General features: G+C 48.7%; 1 protein-coding gene across 1 annotated transcript in view; it reads right to left on the bottom strand.

Annotated features, from left to right (window-relative positions):
- Window positions 1–2,557, bottom strand: part of NGEF (neuronal guanine nucleotide exchange factor) — a 46,404-nt gene extending 43,847 nt beyond the window's left edge. Inside the window, exons 1-2 of the mRNA XM_032277885.1 lie at window positions 2,280–2,557; window positions 1,433–1,575 (exon numbers count right to left, since the gene is read on the bottom strand). Of these exons, the coding sequence (XP_032133776.1) occupies window positions 1,433–1,575; window positions 2,280–2,386 (250 nt within the window). The 5' untranslated portion in view covers window positions 2,387–2,557. The remainder of the gene's footprint in view (window positions 1–1,432; window positions 1,576–2,279) is intronic.
- Between the last annotated feature and the right edge of the window lie 20,815 nt (window positions 2,558–23,372).

Genomic DNA, 23,372 nt, shown 5'->3' with positions numbered 1-23,372 from the left:
CCCACAGTGCAGAAGGGAGGCATGATCTCCTCCCCAAGCTGGATGTCCTTCCTAGTCATGACATTGATCTTAGCCAAAGAGGGTAGAGGTCAAAGTCTCCAGCGTAGGCTAAGGCAGATGCAGCAGCATGGCAGAGCTGGGAGAAAGGGGTCGTCAGGGGCCTTTGTTTTAAAGTAAGGATTTTCTAATTGGCATCAGTTTCAGATCAGCGCCTCTCCATTCCCCCAGTAAACAAAGGGAAAACCACCACCACCACCACCACCACCACCACGCAGCCTGACGCGTGGAGGGGGCCACTGGGAACAAAATTCCTGGAGTCAGCACCTTAACAGCATGGCAGTGTGCGCTCCACCCCCTCAGCTTTGCAAGGGCTCAGTTTAGAAAGATCCCTGCCAGGGAAGAGTGGGCTGGCCGGGAAAGGTCTCCTAAGCACGGGGTCTCCGGTGGCAAAGGAAGCTCCATCTCCCCACTGAAGACGCTTTGTGTCTGTCCAAGCATTTGGGACTGGAGGGCAATAATCATATATTTAGGGAAGAAGTTTTCCAAACCTAGAATTTTTATTTAACAGATAGACTGTCGGCTGCTCTGACCACAATGAAGAACGAAAAGACTTTCTAAGCAGCCGAAGCAGCCGGCACCATTTTCAGAGTAAGGGAGCCTGTATTATTCATTCACGGGTGCCTTTCGGGAAGACCTAAGAACTAGCCTGATGTCACCAGCGATCTTTTTTTTGAAATGCAAGTGCTAGAGTTCTTGGGTCACTGTTTCAATCCACCTTCTCTATTCACAGTGCTTCAGGTGCAGCTGGGTAGCAGTTGGACCACACAGGCTGAGCCTCGGCTTCCCTTCCCGGCCATATTCCTGGAGAGGCTTCTCTTTCTAAGCCAGAGGCCTCTGGGGCTCTTGCTTTCTCCCTGCTTCGCCTTTCCATCCCCTGTGCAAAGCTGGCCACCACCTCTTGGTGAATCGCACCAGGCTCTTCCCAGAACCCCCCTTCACACACCTCCCCCTCTAGCCCATCTCTGCTCCCAGCAGCCGCATTGGCTCCCAGGTCTTCCCTTGGCCCTTCCCTGATGGGGCCAGTGGAGACCTTTCCCCTGCGCTGCCCAGCAGCGCGGCTTCATCCTTTCTTGCTGGCAGAAGTGATAAGGAGTCAGAGAGCCCTCCCACAGACCAGAGCTGGGCAAACAGACCGCTCCGCAGAGAGCAGGACAGAAATGGGTGCTAAAGCCCACGTGTGCAGCGCTGTTAAAATGCAGCAGTTTTGCCTGCGGAACCGTTTAGAGCCAAACACGTCAAAAGCTTTCCTTACCCATGTCAGACACATTCCTTCCTATGAAACACAACGGCATCCCGTGAGCAGGAGGACCCCCAGAATCCTCCAGGGACCCGCGTTTCCCAAATAAAGCCTGGCTACCACGGGGACACCCACCTATTTGTTCAATGAGGTTTCTCCAGGAGTCGGCGGGAATGGGGTGGATCATCCGCAGGGCCTCGGTGAGCGTGGTGGGGCTGTCGGCCAGGGCCGGCCACTCCTCGGGCGTGGTCCCATTTCCCGGGGTGGAAGACGACTCGCTGCCAGAGAGGGAGGAGGACAGGAGCTGGTTATTTTTAAGCAAGGATTCACCTTGGCTGGCTTGCGCGGAGCGTGCGCACAGGCGGCTGCTGGCCAGCCAGACCTTACTCGGGACCGTCCAGGGGCAGCGGCCGCAGCCACTGCCGCCCCTCCTGTCCGGGCGGGCCCCACAGGCCCTTTTTTGTCACCGCACCAGAGCCCGACAGGGTGATTCATTCCCACACCAACCCGCCCAAACCTCCATGGTTTTGGAGCTCCTGGGCAGGCGGTGGAAACTTGGCGCACCCTGTCTACTCTCCGGCACCATCCGCCTGCCCGACGGGTCCCGCGGCCAGAAAGCCACTTGGCGCCCCTCACCGTCACTCAGCCCCCGGCCCCTTTCGGACTCCGATCCTCCGGTCCCCAGGCCACGCGGCGCTGAAAGAGGGAGCCGAGCGGGACGCGCACGCCCAGGGCGCCAGGGGGTAGGACGCGGGAGGCGACTCCGGGCAGGGACCGGGGTCCCAGGGGCCTGGGCTGGGGCTTACCACCCACCCAACGGGGTGCGCGCCCGACAGGGGCCGGGGGTGGGAGTGGGGATGGCGGGGGCCCGCGGGGCAGTGGGAATAGGCCTCCCTGGGGGGTGCCCGGGGCCCGGGGCGCACGCTGGGAAGGAGGCAGGCGGGGGCGGCACGCCGGGGCCGGGACGGACGCCCGTCCTCACCTGCCGGGCAGGTGTCCCGCTGCCGAGTCGCGCGCGTCGCTCTCCGAGGTGGAGCTGTCGTGGTCCACGGCGCAGGCAGCGCTGAAGGCAGCGGCCAGCAGCTCCATGGGGCCGGCTGCGGGGCAGGCGCGGGGGCCGGGGCGGGGGCCACTTCGGGGCCCCGGGCTGGGTCGGGGGCGACAAGCGGGCTGCAGAGCGGGGTAGCAACGCGCGCGGCTCGACCCGAGCTGCCGCCGCCGCCGCCACCACCGCTGCCAAGCGCTCCCGCGGGCGAGCGCGCGCCTGGAGGCTCCCGGGGTTGCCACAGCAACGGGGAGGCGGGAGGGGCGCGCGCGGCGGGGGCGAGGCTGGGCGGCGGCAGGGCGGGGGTGCCCGGGCTGGGCGCGACCTGGGCCCCCCGGGCGCAGACTGCTGGCCGGGACCTCTCGCAAGCCCGCCCTTCCTCCTCCGCGCCGCCGCGCCCAGACCCGGAGAGGGGCAGCGCCCTAGGGGCCTGGGAGCTGCGCCTTTGCCTGCCCGCCCCCTCCTCGTGGCTGGCTCCGCGGGGCGTGCCTCGAAGGGGCGGGCGAGGCCACCCTCGGCCCCCAGTGCCCGCAGACCTCCGCCTTGCCCACGCCGGGCACTTCTGCAGTGTCCCGCAGGGTCGGAGTTCTGAGACCCAGCTCTGAAGCTCCGAGCCCGGCTTCGCGTAATGTGTCTCCCCAAGGAGAGGGAAGGGGTCTCCGTCTTGTCCCTGCTCCAGGCAGAGGCGGGGGTCTCAGGGGCTCCCTACAAGCCCACCCCTGAGCCTCGCGGTGGGGAGGAGGCCAGCGCGGAGGTCTCTCCCGGGCGAGTCTGATCGCTTGACTAGCGGCCCTCAGCTATGCACGACCCTGGCGGGTCCGGGGTGGGTTTGGGGGCACGAGAGGAGGAGAAACCAAGTGCCTGAAACCTCCACTGGTTGCCCTGCCCGGTGACAGCGACTCCTGGACTCTACGCCTTTGCGTTAGCTGGACCAGTCCGCTCGCGGATCACAAAGAGCAGAAAGGGCGACTGGAAGAGCGAGGCCTGGAGGTGGCCGCGGGCGGAGCCATGCGGCCCTCTGCTCCGGGATCATGCTGTCTGCTCAGGTGTGGCGAGGACATCTAGCAGGATGCCCACCTGGAAGGCCCCTGGGACGCTGCACAGTGTCCTTTTCCGGGGACCAGCCGGCTCACCTGGGTGGTCCCTTGGGTGACTGCTGCCTGCGCTAGCAGCCCGGGCCGGTCATGTATGTTTATGGCCCCGAGGATACCCCAGGGGCAGGGGTGGAGTCCGGATAATAGTATCCTGCAGGCTCCACCCAGCTCTGACTCTAGAAAAGGGTGCTCAGGTAGACTCAAGCCAGTCCCTAAAGCTGCCACTTAGCCCTGGTTCTCCCTTTGGGGCCAGAAAGGGCAGGTCTGATCTCTTACGGCCTGAGAGTTTGCTGAGAATATTCCAAACAACCATCTGGTCTTTTCCCAAGCTAAGCACCCCCCTTCCATGACTCACTCACATGGACCCAGGTATCCCCAGGCAGCCACCTCCTGCCCTTGGTGTGTTCTTCTGCTCACTGGCCATCTCCATCTGGCCATCCCACATCTTAGGCTGTCCTGGCTGCTATAACAAAATAACCATAGACTGGATGTGATGTGGTTTGACTGTGTCCCCACCCAAATCTTGAATTGTAGCTCCCATAATTCCCGTGTGTTGTGGGAGGGGCCAGGTGGGAGGTAATTGAATCATGGGCGTGGTTTCTCCCATTCTGTTCTCCTGGTAGTGAATAAGTCTCACGGGATCTGATGGTTTTATAAGGTGAAACCCCTTTCACTTGGTTCTCATTTTCTCTCTTGCCTGCTTCTACCATGTAAGATATGCTTTTTGCCTTCTGCCGTGATTGGGAGGCCTCCCCAACCACGTGGAACTGTGAATCCATTAAATGTCTTTTTCTTTACAAATTACCCAGTTTCGGGTATGTCTTTATCAGCAGCCTGAGAGTGGACTAATGCAGGGTGTCAACAGAACCTGTAAACAACAGACCCATTACTCACAGCTCCAGAGAATGGAAGGCTGAGCTCACAGTGCCACCATGGTCTGACCATGGTCTGATGCTGGTAAGGCCCTCCTCTGTGTCACTTACTGCTGACTTCTCAATGGTAACCCCAAATGATGAAAAGAGAGGGAGAGAGCTCTCTAGGGTCTCTTTTATGGGGTACTAATTCCATTTATGAGGGATCCACCCTCATGGCCTGGTCACCTCTTGAAGGCACCACCACCTAAGACCCATCACCCTGCGAGTTAGAATTTCAACATGGGAATGGGGGAGGGGAGACGCAAACATTCAGTCCATAATATTCCACCCCTGGTACCCCAAAAGTCATGTGCTTCTGGCATGTAAAATGCATTCATTCCATTTTAACAACCCAAAAGTTTTAACTTGTTCCAGCATCAACTCTAAAGTCTGAGGTCCAAAGTCTCATCTAAGTATCACCTCAGTCAGATGTGGGTGACACTCAAGGTGTGATTTATCCTGAGGTAAAAATTCCTTTCCAGCTGTGAACCTGTGAAACTAGACGAATTCTGTGTTTACGAAATACAATGGTGAGACGGACAGAGGATAAAAATTCCCATTCCAAAAGGGAGAAATAGAAAAAGGGAGAATGAGGAAGGAAGGACGAGAACAGAAAAGAAGTGACAGGTCCCCAGTAAGTTTAAAGCCTAGCAAGGCAATTCCACGAGGAAGATTCTCCAAAGCTGGGGTATAATCCTCTCTGCCTTGATGCTCTGCCTTTTGGACCCACTGAAGAGGCCCGCTTTCGGTGCCCACTGGTGTGGCGCTGTCCCCCCACAGCTGAGCGGGGCACTGTCCACTCTGTGCCGCTCCATTATTTGGTGGCTCGTACTATGCTTCCCTGTCAGAGGTGTGGAGCGATTGTATTTTGTGGAAGGTAGAAATCGGATATATAGTTGAATGGATTTCTAGGCAGTGTCAAAGGAGTGTCTTGGTTCTTTCTGACAAAATAGGAAAACTTGAGAAGAGAGAAATAATTTGAAGATGGAACTGTTAGGCAAAGAATGAGCAGAACTCAAGTATTTGAAAAAAATCCTCAGCCTTTCCATATTGCAAACTATGAGAAAACATATTCAGAAGAGAACTCTAAGGGTGTGATGGACAAGCCATTTGATAAGGAGGTGAGTGTGGGTGTGAACCACAGACTTCACCGTCCCAACAAAAGCCAAGAATAGAGATGAGATTCTACCAGCAGAAACAGTGGCAGCTGGGGCTGAGGAAACTGAGAAAATGGGACAAAATGAAGGAAGGAAGATTGCTGGACTTCTTAGACCCTACAGGACTGGACATAGAACCATTTGGCTGAAAACACATGCAATTCTTCCAGACGAGGGAAGAATGACTCAAAACGCTATTCAGAAATCAGCTGGCTCCCTCTCCTTCAACACTGCCCAGAATCCACTCGGCTAAATATCCAATTTCTGCCTTCCACAAAGCACAGTCCAGTCCAGTTCTTTGTCACTTTATAATGAGGATGGCCTCTTCTCCAGCGTCCAGTGGCACGTGCCTCATTGCTTTCTGGGCTGCATTAGTATGGTAACTGGTCTGGCAAAATCCATACTTCTTCCAACATTCTGTTCATGATGACTTAGTATTGGCTACACAGATGCAAGGGTTCTCTGCGGCTCCCCTCTCTTCTTTATGAGCTCTCTCCAGAATCACCTTTTAAATTCCATCCATGGCGACCTAGGTTTTTTTCTAGCACGTGCCTCAAAACTCTTCCAACCTCTACTCATTACCAAAGCCACAACCACATTTTTAGGAGCACCTTCCTTTCTTAGTGGCAATTTCTGTCTTAGTCTAGGCAAAGTGCTGTAGTCTGGGGGCCTATAAACAACAGAAATTCATTTCTCCCAGTCTGGAGGTTGGAAGTCTGAGACCATGGTGCCAGCATGGGCTGGTTCTGCAAAGGGCTCGCTTCCTGGCCGAGGGCGGCTGACTTCTCCCTGTACCCTCATGTGGTAGAAAGAGGGCTTGGGAGCTCTCTGAGGTCTCTTTTAAAGGGCACTAAGGGCCCTGTGCAGTGGCTCACGCCTGTAATCCTAGCACTTTGGGAGGCTGAGGTGGGTGGATCACCTGAGGTCAGGAGTTCGAGACCAGCCTGGTCAACATGGTAAAATCCCATCTCTACTAAAAATACAAAAAAAAAAAAAAAAAAATTAGCTGGGCATGGTGGTGGGTGCCTGTAGTCCCAGCTACTCAGGAGGCTGAGGCAGTAGAATCTCCTGAACCCAGGAGCAGAGGTTGCAGTGAGCTGTGATCGCAGCATGGCACTCCAGCCTGGGCAACAAGAGTGAAACTCCATCTCAAAAATAAATAAATAAATAAATGGCACTAAGCCCATTCATGAGGACTCTGCCCTCTAGGCCCCACTTCTCAAAGGCCCTACTTTCCAATACCATCACCTTGTGGGGTAGGATTTCAACATAGGAATTTTGTGGGAGGGATAAACTTTCAGTCCACAGCAGCCCCTAAAGGACTAAAGCTCAGCATACCTGACAGTGCACCCACTGTTTCCCCCAGCTCCCCTCCCAGCAGCAAACCAGGAGCCAAGTAGAACATGGGCGCTGGCCTCTGCTTCTGTACTTCCTGTCATCCGCTGTGCCAGTGGCTCACCAAGCTCCCTGGGTCCCACAAGTCGTTCAAAGCAGTCCCCTTCCCTGGTATCTGGACGACTGCAAGTCCCTCTTCCTCCCAGGCCGTACTTCTCTCTGCCCCTTTCTGGCAATGGGTCTAATTTTGTCCCTTCCCTGCTCAAACATCTTGGTTGGAATCTCATCTCTCCAAGGAGGAAGCCCAGCCCCTTGTGCTGTGACAGGTCCCTCACCTGCTGGCCCATGCATTTGTGAGCCTGGCAGGGGGCACTGCCCTCCCCAGCTCTCTGGAGCTTTGACCTGTCCATACTTTCCAGGTTCTCGGCTTTTCCAAGTGCTGTTCCCTCCCCTAGGACGGTGCTCTCCTAGTGACGCCCTCGTCCTTCCAGGTCTAGGCACACTGGGTGTCCCCACCAGTTCCCTTGTGCTACCTCACCTGCAGTTGCTGCCTGGCACTGCCTGATGTTCTGTTACGAGGGCATCCTTCCGGGAAGCCACGGGCCCCTCAGGATAGGAACCCTGCTGTCTCACTCATCTCTCATCGGGGGCCAAAGAAAAACACTTTATGGGCAAACGTAGATCTCCTGGTTTGCATGGCTGCGTTGTCCTGCATTTGACGTAACACTCAATGGAAGCTGTTCCTTTTACACTTTGCTGCACCAAAGAGAAAGATTCTTTTTTACAAAAAATAAAAAAAAATTAAAGTGAAATTACATATATTAAGATAAGCATAAAGTCTTCCAATAGAAAAATAAGCTAAAAATATCTTCATAATTATAAAACCAGTTTAGAAAGTCACTGAGTTCTAAGGCATGTAACCTTCAGCTAAATCCCACGGGTTCCATTTTCCACTGCGTTTAGTGCTTATTAGACAGGCTGTTATTAAAATCTCCTTTTAACTGACGTCTTGTTCTGAATCATTCACAAAATAAAGTAATATGTAGACCTGACTGGCACATAGTAGGTGCTCTATAAATATCTGAGAATGGACCGGGTGAGGTGGCTCACGCTGTAATCCCAGCACTTGGGGAGGCCAGGGTGGGTGGGTCGCTGGAGCCCAGGAGTCTAAGACCAGCCTGGGTGACATGGCAAAACCTCGTCTCTACAAAATTAGCCAGGTATGGTAGCGTGCGCCTGTAATTCCAGCTACTCCGGAGGCGAAGGAAAGAGGATCACTTGAGCCCAGGAGGCGAAGGTTGAGGTTCGCCAAGCTCACACTACTGCTCTTCAGCCTGGGCAACAGAGTGAGACTCTGTCTCAAAAAAAGAAAGAAATAATTTGTGAATGAATTAATGCTATTTTTTTAAAGTAAATATTCAGTTATTTAGTATTTTATCTAAAGATTATTTTTTCCTTTGGGTTATAAAAGTGAAATATTGGAAGCAAAGTGCATTCTTATTCACAAAGTAACTTCAGGCCGGGGGGGCGTAGTGGTTCACGTCTGTAATCCCAGCACTTTGGGAGGCCGAGGTGGCCGGACTACCTGAGGTCGGGAGTTTGAGACCAGCCTGACCGATATGGTGAAACCTCGTCTCTACTAAAAATACAATATTAGCCGGGCATGGTGACGCACATCTGTAATCTCAGCTACTTGGAAGGCTGAGGCAGAAGAATCACCTGAACCCAGGAGGTGGAAGTTGCAGTGAGCTGAGATCACACCACTGCACTTTAGTCTGGGCGACAGAGCAAGACTCCCATCTCAAAAAAAAAAAAAAAAAAAAAAAAAGAAAGAAAAGAAAGAGACATAGTAACTTCAGCCTTCAGGAGTTCTTGTTTGTGTTTATAAAATTTTTCTTGATCCTGAGAGAGAATCTCTGGGAGTGGAAGGAGGCGGATGGAAGCTGAGGAATGATCTGGTTCAATGCTTTGATTTTCCCAAAGGAAGAAGACCAGAGGATTAAATTAGAAACTCAAGATCTGCTGGGCGCTGTGGCTCACGCCTATAATCCCAGAACTTTGGGAGGCTGAGGTGGGCAGATCAAGACCAGAGTGGCCAATATGGTGAAACCCTGTCTTTACTAAAAATACAAAAATTCACCAGGTGTGGTGGTGCATGCCTGTAATTCCAGCTACTCAGGAGGCTGAGAGAGAATTACACAAGCCCGGGAAGTGGGGGTTGCAGTGAGCTGAGATGGCGACACCACACTCCAGCCTGGGTGACAGAGCAAAACTCTATCTCAAAAAAAGAAAGAAACTCAAGGCCACACAGCTGGCAAATGGCAGATCTGGAAATATATGATAGTGAGTCAACACTATATTGTATAAAATAAGGAACTGATGTTGCTATTCACTTATTCAATTTTCAGGGTCACATGGTATGTCACCAGACTATCAAATGTTTAAAAACATTTGTATTGTTATATTTAGTAGGAAAATGCATTGGATTTTCTAGTTTTCTATTTGGTAGTGAGAAGACATTTCTCAAATGTCTATAGGAAATGTGGTAGCTTTTAATTAACTGTATCTTTTAAATCCATAAACAGAGTAGTTTATTTTTGTCACTCTCAGAAGACTTTTTCTACTTGCTTTGAAAATCAACAAATTGAATTCACAGGAGGCAGCACCAGCAGTCAGTCAACAGAAGGCTACGGCCTCAAGAGTTCAATGGACCCCCAAATCCAGGGGAAAAGAAAGGAAAGGGATAGGATAGATGCTCAGGAAAGGACCGCCCCTCTCGCTGCAGCACTGAAGCACCCAGAAACCCACACTCTGCGGATGAAAAGATTTTGCCTCAAGGAGACTTTCCAAAAATAAATTGTTTTGTTGTGTGGCTGGAAGTATTTCACCAGGGAGGTGGAGGTGGAGATTTTTCCTTACTTTTCATCAAGAAGATAAATTGTAAATGTGGGATTGTATCATGTTATGAAAATATGTTAAAAACAAAATCAGTCTATCCCTGTGTGGTAAAGAATTCACCTTACCCAAAGGCAGGTCTCTTGGGAGGTGCTCTCTAAGCTGTTAGAATGTCGTGTCTGAAAAGAGGGTCTTTCCTTACCCAGGATCCTTGGGCCACACGGGATAGGGTGGCATCTCTGGGTTGTGTGGGATCAGTTTTGTCTCCAGAAGAGCTGGAGACTGAGGTCAGCCACCTGGGCAGCCAGCCAGATCTTCGTGACCAAGCCCCAGTAAGAAGAGTGGACACCAAGGCGCAGGTGGGCGTCTCTGGTTGGTGATGCACCATGCATGTTGTCACATATTGCTATGGGGAAGGTTAGTGCTGTGGGGGTGTCTTCCAGTGAGAAGACCACTGGAAGCTTCGTGCATGCAACTTCATGCACCGCTTCCATTGGCTGCTTTAAATCTGTATCCGTTCCCCGTAACAAACGGTAATGGTGAGTATAACAGCTTCCAGTAAGTTCTGTGAGTTCTTCTAGCAATTCATTGGAACTGAGGGTGAATTTGGGCACCCCCAAACTCTGCAAAAGGGAGAGTGGTCTTGTAAACTGTCCTCTTAACTTTGCAGGTCTCTAATCTGATCTATTTATTTATTTATTTTTGAGATGGAGTTTCATCCTTGTAGCCCAGGCTGGAGTGCAGTGGTGCGATCTCGGCTCACTGCAACCTCCACCCCCCAGGTTCAAGTGATTCTCCTGCCTCAGCCTCCCGAGTAGCTGGGATTACAGGCCTGCACAACCACGCCTGGCTAATTTGTGTATTTTTTAATAGAGTTAGAGTTTCATTATGTTGGCCAGGCTGGTCTTGAACTCCTGACTCCAGGTGATCCACCTGCCTTGGCCTCCCAAAGTGCTGGGGTTACAGGCATGGGTCATGGCACCCGGGCTCTAATCTGATTTAGAACACAGCGACCACTTTCCTCTGGTCTCTTTGTCCCTCCCTCCGTTTGTCCTAAATGAAGCTTCCCTGTCACTTTTCCTTACACGTGCCTGACCCCACACATCTGTTATCCTCAGTGATGCCTCAGTACCTTGTGGGTAATTCATTGCGCAATGTTAATGGATGGTGCAGTCTGGGGCTGCCCAGATGAAAGCTGAGCCACTCCTGACAGCTCCCAGCCCCTGCCCTGTCCTCTGTCAGCATTGCGGTGTTCTCACCTGCCTGCACGGTTTCTCCTCCCAGTGAACCTGAGCTTTTTGGGTGCAATTATGAAGAGGCCATTGATCTCTGCATCCTCAGCACCAGCGCTTCCGTGAGGCATTGGGAAGGGGCTGGCACATTAGTCAGTTCAGGGAAGCCAGGGGGCTCTGTGGTGCCATGCCCTTGGTGTGAGCCTTTCTTCTCCTGCAGTTACTGAGTGGAGCATCAGCATTTGCTTGGTATCCCATCTTGTGCGTCTTGGGTAAATGATATTTCTGCAATTGACCTCTTTGGGAACTAGCAGGTAATGTCTTCTGGGATCGGTGCCTGAAGCTTGGGGGAGCGGGCTATCGATGATCTGTCTCTGTGAGTCCAAAAAGGCCGTTAAAACTGGACTCCGTGTTTTGGTGAAGTGAGGAGTGTTTTGTTTTTGTTCTTTTGGGATGTCTTGTTCTGGTGGGGGTCATGCTGTTGGTTAACAAGGGAGAAGGCCAGAGGAATCAGGAGACACCTACAAACCCTTGTCTAAGAGAGAGGGTAGCACTGGATGAGTTTCCGTGATCATGGGAAGCAGCCCCATCATCTCAGGGCTTAACTGCTCAAGACTGGAGATGGCTATGCTGAATACGTTTTCTGAATCAAAAATAGATGGCCAAGAATTTTGCTCTGTTTCCGAGCATGAGAGGCTGCCTGAAGGATGTTGCTTGGCTAGTGAAACATTGGAATTTGCTAAGCATTTTGATGGTTCGTGTATCCTTAAAAGTCTTGGACAAATTGTAGTCATATCACCAATTATGAGATGCAGACTATTATATAGCCTTCATGGAAATGTATTGCTAAAACAGGCTGCCCCAAATAACTCATGGATAAGATGCCAGAATGCTTGTGTGTTTATATGAATGTGTGGAAAATGATGGAGGGTTTCTCTGGAATATTCCTAACCACGGATCCAGGGATACGTAGAGTCTGGGGGTTTGACTGTGGGCTTTTGACCAATAGAAGCATCCTGAAACAAGAGGCACGGAAGGGATAAATGCTGTAGGCCAGGTGTGGTGACTCACGCCTGTAATCCCAGCACTTTGGAAGGCCAAGATGAAGGATCACTTGGAAGGATCCTCGAGCCCAGGAATTTGAGACCAACCCAGGCAATATAGTGAGACACTGTCAAAAAAAAAAAAGAATTTGGGTCTCATGAGACGATGAATGTTTTGGGTAGAGATGGGTCCCTCTAGGAATTTGGGTCTCATGAGACGATGAATGTTTTGGGTAGAGATGGGTCCCTCTAGGAGAGATGTTTGAGACACAGATGTGACGTGCCACTAAAATGCTTGCTTCGGGGTCCTTGACTTTGTAATATTGACAGAATGCCTTTCTTCCCAAGAATTCATAGCTTTTCGCTATGATTGATATTTCTATTTCAGAGTGTCTCAGAAGAAAACTGGTGATAGCACGGTACAAATTAGCAGAAAATAAATGATATCACTATAAAGAAAACACTATATTTAAAAAGAAACACAAAAACACAGAAATCAGAGTTTTGAAAATGAACAGCCAGTGGTCACGAAGGCGTGGAAGTCACCAAGGCCTGGAAGCTGTCATTTGCCCCTGGGGGTGGGAGTCTAAATGGACACGGCCTTTCCAGAGGACAGTCTGACAACACATATCAAAAATCTGCAAATGCTCATACTCTTTGGCAAAGAGATTCTACTTCTAGGAATATATCCTAGCGAACTATTGAGAGTTTGTGCAAAAAAAAAAAAAAAAAAAAAGCAGCGAGGATATTTTTTACAGGGTTATTTATAACAGGGAAATATTTAATGTCCAATAATGGATTGACTATTTAAATGATCACCTACCTCTTAAATGGAATACTATACCATTAAAAATTATTTTAGAAGAACATTTAATAATCTGGAAAGACATCCATAGTATTTTAAATAAAAAAACAGATTGCAAAACTGGATGGTAGTATGCTCTTACTTTGTTTATAAATAGGCTTTTATATGTGGAATTTTAAGCATGCATATATACTTTTTAAAGGACTAGAAGAATGATCACCAAAAATATTTCACCGTACTTGTTGCTGGTTGGCTGGATTCTGAGGGAATTTTTCCTCCGTTTGTAACCACCCAAAGGCCTAGACAGAGCAGATTGATCGGGACAGGAGAACTGCAATAGAGAAAGAGGAATTCACACGGAGCTGGCTGTGCGGGAGGCTGGAGTTTTATTATTACTAAAATCAGTCTCCTGGAGTATTCAGGGAGCAGAGATTTTAAGCATAACTTGGGTGGGTGGGGGGAAGCCACTGAGCCAGGAGTGCTGATTGGTCAGAGATGAAATCGCAAGGAGTCGGATCTGTCTTCTTGCGCTGAGTCAGCTCGTGGTGGGGGCCACAAGATCAGATGAGCCAGTTTATTGATGGGGGGGGGGGGCGCAGCTGATCCATCAAGAGCAGGGAAATATCTCAAGCACTGATCATAGGAGCAGTTAGGGAGGGTCGGAATCTTGTGGTTTCCAGCTGCGTGACTCCTAGACCATAATTTCTAATCTGTGGCTAACGTGAGCCCTACAAAGGCAATCTAGTTCCCAGGCAGGAAGAGGGTCTTCTTCGGGAAATGGCTGTTACTATCTTTGTTTTAAGCTATAAACTATAAACTAACTTTCTCCCAAAGTTAGTTCAGCCTACGCCCAGGAGTGAACAAGGACAGTTTGGAGGTTAGAAGGAAGATGGAGTCAGTGCAGTTAGATCTCTTTCACTGTCTCAGTCATAATTTTGCAAAAGCGGTTTCACTTTTACTCATACGTGTTTGAAATTTTTTCTACCATAAATGTGTCACTTATGTAATAAGAGGGGAAAAGTTACTTTAAGAAACAACATCAGTCCCTTAATGCGCATAAATTTAGAGCCTGGGTTTAAAGCATACACAATAGCCATAGGGAGCCTGCGATACTTGAAAATGATGGGCTGCTTTGTAGTCTCCAGATTTGCTTGAGGAACAACACCTCAATTCACTACATATATCTACCTCTGAAAAAGCTCTCCAGTTTTCAAAGAATCACAAATTCAAATTTTACAGTAAATTACTTCCCGGCATCCTCAAAATTAAAGCACTTACCTGATATTCTAATCTGCCTGGTTATAAAAATAGGCCCATTTCCAGAAATTCCCCTTTTCCTTCTGTAAATTCACATATATAGAACGCTTCTTCCTTTTCAACAGAAGTCATGGTCCCATCAGATGAGTCATCAAATAAATCACCACCTCCATTCAAAGGCAGGTTTCCCTAACACCACAAGCCCCATGCTGCCCTCCTGCATGGCTCCATCCCACCTTTACTGGCTCAATGCCACCTCCTCCAGGAAGCCCCCCATCCCATCCTGTGGCTGGTTGTGTTTGATCACTGTTAGGTCTCCTGAAGGGCTTCACCTGGGCTATCAGAAACACTGATGAGTTTATTGGGAAGTTAACTCTGTCCTATTGGACCAGGCAAGGAGACAGGACGTGGCCTGAGTGAGGGGCACAGCACCTAGTATACTTTTGAGGCTTTCTGTGTACTTGCTGATTCAGCAGATCTGGGGGAAGCTTGAAGGCATATCGACATTTTTCAAGGTTTGTTGGGTTTCTCTTGGTAAATCACAGTCACAGGATATCTTCCAGACCCTTTTCCTTTCACTTATTAACGTAAATCTTCTCTCCAGGCCGGGCATGGTAACTCATGCCTGTAATCCCAGCACTTTGGGAGGACGCGTGGCGGATCATGAGGTCAGGAGTTTGAGACCAGCCTGGCCAACATGGTGAAAGCACGTCTCTACTAAAATACAAAAATTAGTCGGGCGTGGTGGCACTTGCCTGTAGTCCCAGCTACTAGGGAGGCTGAGGCAGGAGAATCGCGTGAACCTGGGAGGCAGAGGTTGCGGTGAGCTGTGGTCACACCACTGCACTCCAGCCTGGGCGACAGGGCAAGACTCCGTCTCAAAAAAAAAAAAAAATCTTCTCTCCTTTCTATTCTCTCTTCTCTCTTTCTTTCCTTCCTTCCTTCCTTCCTTCCTTCCTTCCTTCCTTCCTTCCTCTCCTTCCTTCCTTTCTTTCCTTTTTTTCTTAAGATGGGGTTTCACCATGATGGCCAGGCTTGGTCTTGAACTCCTGGCCTCAGGTGATCCACCCACCTCAGTCTCCCAAAGTGCTAGGATTATAGGCATGAGCCACCGCGCCTGTCTTCTCCTTTCTATTCTCTTAGAAGATGTATGTACCTTGAGCTCAAGTAGAACCATCATTTTCCAGGGGGGGATATCAGTTTGCAGCAGAGAAGTGAAATTTCCTTTTTTTGTTTTTTTCACTTACTGTTCATTCCTCCCCCGAACTGACCAGTTGCAGCTGCTTTTTCTAATTTTAAAGCCGCGTCTCATTTTTTCCATGCAGTGAAGATCGCATGTTAAATTACTGCTGTTTCTAAAATGTTGCTCAGCCCTTGGAGTAGCTTTTATTTGTCAGAGAGTCAGCGGGTAGTCTAGGCCTGCTTCTCTGTTTAGCTTTGGCTAAAAAGATAGATAGCTCTTAGTAGGTCTCTCCTTCCTTCCTTTTTTTGTGGGGGTCTCAGAGACACATCTTGCCAGAAATACAAGTTTCTATTTGAAATTAGCATTTGTTCTTTTAAAAAAGAGTCTCTAACCTGTCACCAGCTGAGTTTTCTGTTAAGTGATAGATTCTTACCAGGAGAAAAGAGAGCCTTCTCCACAGGCGTGAGTCAGAGCGATGACAGAGGAGAACAGAAAACAAATTTCTTCTCATTGAAAACTCCTGAGAATACATCCTGTCCCTTCCTTAAACCCAGGGCCTCAGTTTCTGTACTTCCTGTACTGTGAGTCTCCACCAATTGTACGATTGTCTTAAAGGTGGAGTGTTCTACATTTTCTAGGCTGAAATCTCTTGTGATGACCAAACTAAAAATCAGAGGAAACAGTCACTGAAATACACTCCTGATTGGAGAACAAAACTATCCAACCTCAAAGGGAAGGGAATTTGACACTAAGTAATAGAACTACAAGTGAAGGCTGGGCACAGTGGCTCATGCCTGTAATCCCAGCACTTTGGGAGGCCGAGGGGGGCAGATCACCTGAGGTCAGGAGTTCGAGACCAGCCTGGCCAACATGGCGAAACCCTGTCTCTAAGAAAAATACAAAAATGAGTTACACGTGGTGGTTGCACACCTATAATCACAGCTACTCGGGAGGCTGAGGCAAGAGAATTGCTTGAACCCAGGAGGCAGAGGTTGCAGTGAGCTGAGATCGAACCACTGCCCTCCAGCCTGGATGACAAAGCAAAACTCCATCTGGGAAAAAAATAAAGATAAAAAAATAAATAAAGAACTACAAATGCATTTACCCTTCCACCCAGTCATGCTACGTCTAAGAATTAGCCCGTAGACACACATTCAGATATAAGAAAAGATATGCACAAGACTATTCATTATTTTTGAAAGCAACATATTGGAAACAGCCTAGGTACCCATGCCAAGGAGATTGGTTGAATAAACCATGGTATAGTCACCCGAAGGAGTGCTACAGCATTGCAGACGTAAGAATGAAGTAGGTGTCTTGGGAGTGAAATGAAGTGATTTCCCATCTTCAGTGAGAGCAGCTCAGGAAGGAGTATCTGCTCTGTGCTGCTTTTGTGAACTGATGATAGAAGAGGAAGAGAAGCAATTACATGCACACTTCTTGTTTTCCAAAAAGAAATAAGGAGACAAAAAAAAGAGAAATTAAGAAAAATGGTTATTTCCAGAGCTGGGCTAGAGGATAAGACTTTTCTGAGTATATATATACATATCTTTTGGGAGATGGAGTCCTGCTCTGTCTCCCAGGCTGGAGTACACTGGCATAATCTTGGCTCACTGCAACTTCCTCCTCCCTGGTTCAAGTGATTCTCCTGCTTCAGCCCCCCGAGTAGCTGGATTACAGGCGCCCGCCACCATGCCCAGCTAATTTTTGTACTTTTAGTAGAGATGGGGTTTTTACCATGTTGGTCAGGCTGGTCCCGAGCTCCGCACCTCAAGCGATCTGCCCATCTTGTCCTCCGAAAGTGCTAGGATTACAGGCGTGAGCCACTGCGCCTGGGGTATAGTTTTGACTTATAAGCCATGCACATGTTTTATACGTTCAAATAATAAAATAAATCTGAAGTATGAAAAAAGAAAACCCTAGAAAGGAAAATAAACCAAACCAAATGAAGTTAAGTGATAATGACATTGATAATCCCACAGAAAAAAAGTTTAGTTCAAGTAATTTTTCAACATAGTACTTCATCTTTATACCCTGACTGGGCTCTATTCTAGGACTGAAAAAAAAGAAAGAAATTTTACACTTTGTTTAGTTGGTGTTGTGGGTTGTGCTCCCTGAAAATATATGCTCAAGTCCTAAGCCCTGGGACCCATGCTTGCGACTTGATTTGGAAAGAGGGTGTTTGTTGAAGTCATCAAGTTAAGATGTCATACTGGATTCGAGTGGGCCAGAATCCAATGGCTGGTGTCTTTATAAGAGGAGGGAAATTTGGACGCACAGATACACACACAGAGAGAAAGGAGAAGGCTATGTGAAGACATTGGCAGAGCTTGGGGCGAGGCATCTGCCAGCCAAGGAGTGCTGAGGGTGCCAGCAACTGCCAGGAGCTGGAGAGAGGCAGGGAGCAGCTTCTCTCTCCAGCTCCGAGGGAGTGTGGCCCTGATCATGTCTCGCTTTGGCACTTCTGGTCTCCAGAACTTCAAGAGGGCAAATTTCTGTTGCTTAAAAGCCACCCAGATTTATTCCAGAAGCCCTAGTGACCAAGACGTAGATTTACTGTTAGTTATGGTACAGGTGGGGTCACTCTGAAATTGTTCTGTGTGCATTTGTAGAATAGAGCAATGTCTCACACAGACTGATGTTGAGGACCTGGTTCTCACTGTTAGAAAAGCAACATGTGCGAAAAAGATATTTGCACACGCATGTTTATAGCAGCACAGTTCACAAGTGCAAAAATGTGGAAACAGTTGAAATGCCCATCAATCAGCTAGTGGATAAAGAAACTGCTATATAGGTACATATACATAGAGAGAGTTAATACTACTCAGCCATAAAAAGGAATGAACTAATGGCATTGGCAGCAATCTGGATGAGGTTAGAGACTTTTCTCCTTCTCCTTCTCCTTCTCCTTCTCCTTCTCCTTCTCCTTCTCCTTCTCCTGCTCCTGCTCCTCCTCCTCCTCCTCCTCCTCCTCCTCCTTCTTCCTCTTCCTCTTCTTCCTCTTCTTCTTCTTGTTCTTGTTCTTGTTCTTCTTCCTTCTTCCTTCCTTCTTCCTTCTTCCTTCTTCCTTCTTCCTTCTTCCTTCTTCCTTCTCCTTCTCCTTCTCCTTCTCCTTCTCCTTCTCCTTCTTCTGAAGGAGTCTCACTCTGTAGCCCAGGCTGGAGTGCAGTGGTGTGATCTCGGCTCACTGCAACCTCCACCTCCCAGGTCCCAGTTCAAGCAATTCTCCTGCCTCAGCCAAGATTGGAGACTATTATTCTAAGTGAAGCAACTCAGGAATGGAAAACCAGACAAAGCAGACATCGTATGTTCTCACTCATAAGTGGGAGCTAAGCTATGAGGAAGCAAGGGCATAAGAATGCCACAGTGGATTTGGAGGACTCAGGGAGAAGGATGGGAAGGGGATGAGGGATAACAGAGGGTGTACCTGCACCCAATTTGTAGTCTGTTATCCCTCATCCCCTTCCCATCCTTCCCCTTAAGTCCCCAAAATCACCTGCAGTGGGTGCTCAGGTAATAGGTGCACCAAAATCTCACAAATCACCACTAAAGAACTTCCTCATGTAAGCAAACACCACCTGTTCCCCACTCACTTATGGAAATAAAAAAATTTTAAAAAGAAAAAAGAAAAGTGAGGCCAGGCAGGGTGGCTCACACCTGTAATCTCAGCACTTTGGGAGGCCAAGGCAGGCAGATCACGGGGTCAAGAGATCGAGACCATCCTGGCCAACATGGTGGAACCCCATCTCTACTAAAAATACAAAAATTAGCTGGGCATGGTGGCACGCACCTGTAGTCCCAGTTACTCAGGAGGCAGTAGGATCGCTTGAACCCAGGAGGCGGAAGGTTACAGTGAGCTGAGATCCCGCCATTGCACTCCAGCCTGGGCGACAGAGCAAGACTCCATCTCAAAACAAACGAACAAAAACAACAGCAACAACAAAAGAACAAAAGAGACAAAACAACAACAAAATCAGGTTTAAGTGTAGTCAGATGTTCGGCATGACTGGGATGTCACAGAGGCCAAGGGAAGGAAGAGACCTTTGCCAGTCACTGCCCAGCTTGGGAGCTCTGTGGACCAGGGCCTGCCTGAACGGGAGCCTCATGAAGGCGGAGCTTTTGGTCCCTTTTGCTCACTGCTAAATCCCCGGTACCTAGAACAAAGGCTGGATCATAGTAGTCGCTCGGTAAGCATTCGTCATCTGACTCAATGAACTGCAAATAGCTCAGTGATATTAATAGACATCTTTGTCTGATTTCTGAGTATCTTCTTAGGAGAGACTCTGGGCCAAAGATTAAGAATATTTTTATTGCTTTTCACATATGTTATGGAATTACAAAAGTTTATACTGGTTTATACTCAACCAGTGTTTTTCTCTGCACTCTTTCTAGTACTCAGTGTTAGAAATATATATATATATATATATATATATATATACACACACACACATATATATAAAATTTTTTTTCAATTGAGACAGTGTCTGGCTCTGTTGCCAGGTGCCAGGCTGGAGTGCACTGGTGTGATCTCGGCTCACCGCAACCTCCGCTTCCCGGGTTCAAGCGATTCTCCTGCCTCAGCCTCCTGCGTGGCTGGGACTACAGGCACGCGCCACCATGTCCAGCTAATTTTTGTATTTTTGGTAGAGACAGGTTTTCACCATGTTGGCCAGGATGGTCCCGATCTGTTGACCTCGTGATCCACCCGCCTCAGCCTCCCAAAGTGCTGGGATTATAGGCGTGAGCCACCGTGCCCAGCCGAAATATTTTTTAAAGTACCAGTTTGATGGATGAAAACTGATGTCATTTTAGTTTACATTTCTTTCTTTACTAGTGAAGCTGATTTTTTTGGTTCATCGTGTTTTTGTATTCTTCCTTTGTGAATGATCTCTTCATGAGTTTTGCTGGTTTTAAATTCAGGGATGTTCATGTTTCTCTAACTGATTTGTGAATACAGCATGCGGTGGTGTTGGTATGAGGATGTGTATATTTTTAACATGGGCCGCTTCATGGGAAAAGAACTTATTTCTAAAGGATATGTAGATCAAGGTATCAGTGATAGGCTGATAGGTGCTGAGTGTTGCAGTGGGGTCCCCCACCCCCAAATCCCAGCCACCCTTTGCCCCTGGACTGTGGGATGGGTGCTTGTGAATCTCTATCACTCTCACTGTCCCAGGAGACCAGGATCTGGGGCAGAGGGGAGGCTCACACGACCTTTGGTCCAGCCCCTGCCTTCAGTCAGGCAAGGCTCCAGTGTTCTGATTTGACAGAGAAGGCCACCAAGGGGCAAGGCCCCCTCTTGGTCCGGGCGTGCCCCATTCCAGGTGCACGTGGGCTGGGTGGGAGTCAGGAAGCTCCTTAGGCCTGAACAGTTGCTGTGACTTCAGGTCCCTTCCAGGAGGTCCCCTTACCACTGCCTGTCCCCCAACCCCTGTCTGAGAGTTTGATCGGAAACCCTCCAAGCCAGACTTGCCTTGTCTGTCAGTTTGGTGTCTTTTTCACTAACATATGGTTGACTTCGCCACATGCTTCAGAAAAAAACATGGAAGGGGGGACATCTGACTAACGTACATTCACTGCCAACGGCTCAGTAATTTATTTATTCAATGCGTGGCTACTGAGCATCCGGTATCTCTAAGCGCTGACAGATGCAGGCCTCAGACGCAGCGGTGTCCAGCATGCAGCTGGCTGTTACTGACTTCGTATAATCAGCGGGCCATCTTAGAGGCTGGCTAGCACATTCTCCTTCAGGTTTTTGCTAGGAAAGATGTGGAGACAGCCAGTGCGACGGTCTCATTTTGTGAGTGCGGCACTCACTAGAGCAACAACTCCGAGACAGGCAGACACCAGGACCACTCTGCCTGTAGCCTCGCTGGTGGTCAGGAGTTACCTCGACATCCAGGGCTTTCCAGATGTGCATTGTCCTGGCACCTCCTGAGGTCCCCTCTCCATATCACAGCCTCCCTCTGTAAAGCCAACCACCTGTCATTTGATGTTCTGCCTTGAGCTTGGATCCAGTCATCCCATTGATGCTACTGACAGATTCTTAGCTCTCTCCCCAATCCAAGGCACAACAGCCTTCTCTCGGCAGACATGTGAGTTTGTAACCTGGGAAGACCTGAGTCCCGGCATAGTCATTAAATTTGGCCAAAATAGAGCATGCCATTATTCTACACTGCAGAGTCAAGGTCTTAATTTGGAGGTTTTACAACAGCATGACTGGCAGTGTCAGGCTACAGGGGCCATCAGCGCCAATTACCCATGTCAGAGACAGAAAGGGAATCAGGGCGGTTTCACGCTTCCTTTCAGGGCTTGGCTGCACTTAGGAACCACCAGGGTGCTGACAGCCACATCACTCGCTCTTCTGTCTCTGCAGCCTGAAACCCCTCCCTCTTCCCTCTATGCAAAGGAAATTCCAATATGTTGTTTAGGCGCAAAACCAGTCATCTCTCCCTTGGGTCCTTGTACCGCGTGAAGAATGACATTCTCAGTGGTACTGCTTTAGTCAATGTCACAGGGAATTTTGAATGGCAGGTTTTTTTTTTTTTTTTTTTTAAATAGCATTTCCTAACATAAACCAGGGGTATGCTATTGAAATACAGCTCAGTGGAGACATTTCTGCCACATTTGAAGGGCAAAGGGAAAGCACAAAATGATAAAGTCCAAGCACACAGCCCTAGGAGGGCCTGGTGCAGGCCGGGGATAAAATGCAGATCATCAAAAGGCTAAATGATCTGTAAAGCCTTCAGGCTGCCTTAGCAGGGCTCTGCTGGAGATGGGGTGAGGGTCTCAAGCAGAGACCCGGAATGTACGTGCCCTGCATGGTGACTTGGGCAGATCTTCACACGTAAAGCCCGAGTAATATCAATGGAACTGGGAATATAGATATACATTCCAAGGACAATACCTAAGAATCACGTTGATGCAAGAATTGTAGAGGAAATTCAGATTCCAACAGACATCTATTTACAGAGCGCCTACGTGGCCAGAGTCATTTTAAATGTTTTTCATGCATTCTTTCATTGATTTCTCCTGGCAACCTTGTAGAGATAGAATAATACTTAGAAAGTTCAGGAAGTTTTTGGCTCATCACCATTCACTTCACTTTCTTTTTCTCTTTTCTTTTTTTTTTTAGTCAGAGTCTTGCTCTGTTGCCGAGACTGGAGTTTAACGGCACGATCTGGGCTCACTACAACCTCCGCCTCCCAGGTTCAAGTGATTCTGCTGCTTCAGCCTCCAGAGTAGCTGGGATTGATTACAGGCACCCGCCACCACGCCCAGGTACTTTTTGTATTTTTAGTAGAGACGGGGTTTCACCATGATGGCCAGGCTGGTCTCGAACTCCTGAACTTGTGATCTGCCCACCTTGGCCTCCAAAGTGCTAGGATTATGGGCGTGAGCCATGGCACCCGGCCCACTTCATTTTCTTGAACACTGTTTTCTCTACCAGTAGATCTAAGTTCCAAGATTTCTGAAAGATGATCTACAAGAGCAGCAAGTGCCTTTTAATAGAGATGTTGATTATCCTCACAGTGATTACTATATTTTTCTCATCTTAGATCTGTTAATTTCACATATCAATTTCTATGTTGAAATGCTATTATTTACTAAACAACATTTTGGGGGTATCTGTTTTATGACTCTGCCATCTTCTTGCTGGAAAGTCTTAGAAACATAATCAATTGCCTTGAACATTCTACCTTTGAAAAGTGATCAGTGGGCAGGGCATGCTGGCTCATGCCTGTAGTCCCAGCACTTTGGAAGGACAGGGCGGGAGGATTACCTGAGGTCAGGAGTTTGAGACCAGCCTGACCAACATGGTGAAACCCCATCTCTACTAAAAAATACAAGAATTAGATGGGCATGGTGGCGGATGCCTGTAATCCCAGCTGCTCCGGAGGCTGAGGCAGGAGAATCACTTGAACCCGGGAGGTGGAGGTTGCAGTGAGCTGAGATCACACCATTGCACTTCAACAAGAATACAGACAAGAGTGAGACTCCATCTCAAGAAAAAAAACCACACACATACACAACAACGAAAGAAAAGTAATCAATGTATCTGCCTCTTGATATTGTTCAGATGGTTTTAATTTGAGACAGCTACTCCTACGCAAT

This window comes from Sapajus apella, unplaced genomic scaffold, assembly GCF_009761245.1.
Source record: "Sapajus apella isolate SASKATOON/1434 unplaced genomic scaffold, GSC_monkey_1.0 scaffold10, whole genome shotgun sequence".
Taxonomy (NCBI): Eukaryota; Metazoa; Chordata; class Mammalia; order Primates; family Cebidae; genus Sapajus; species Sapajus apella.
This window is presented reverse-complemented; position numbering and strand designations above follow the sequence as displayed.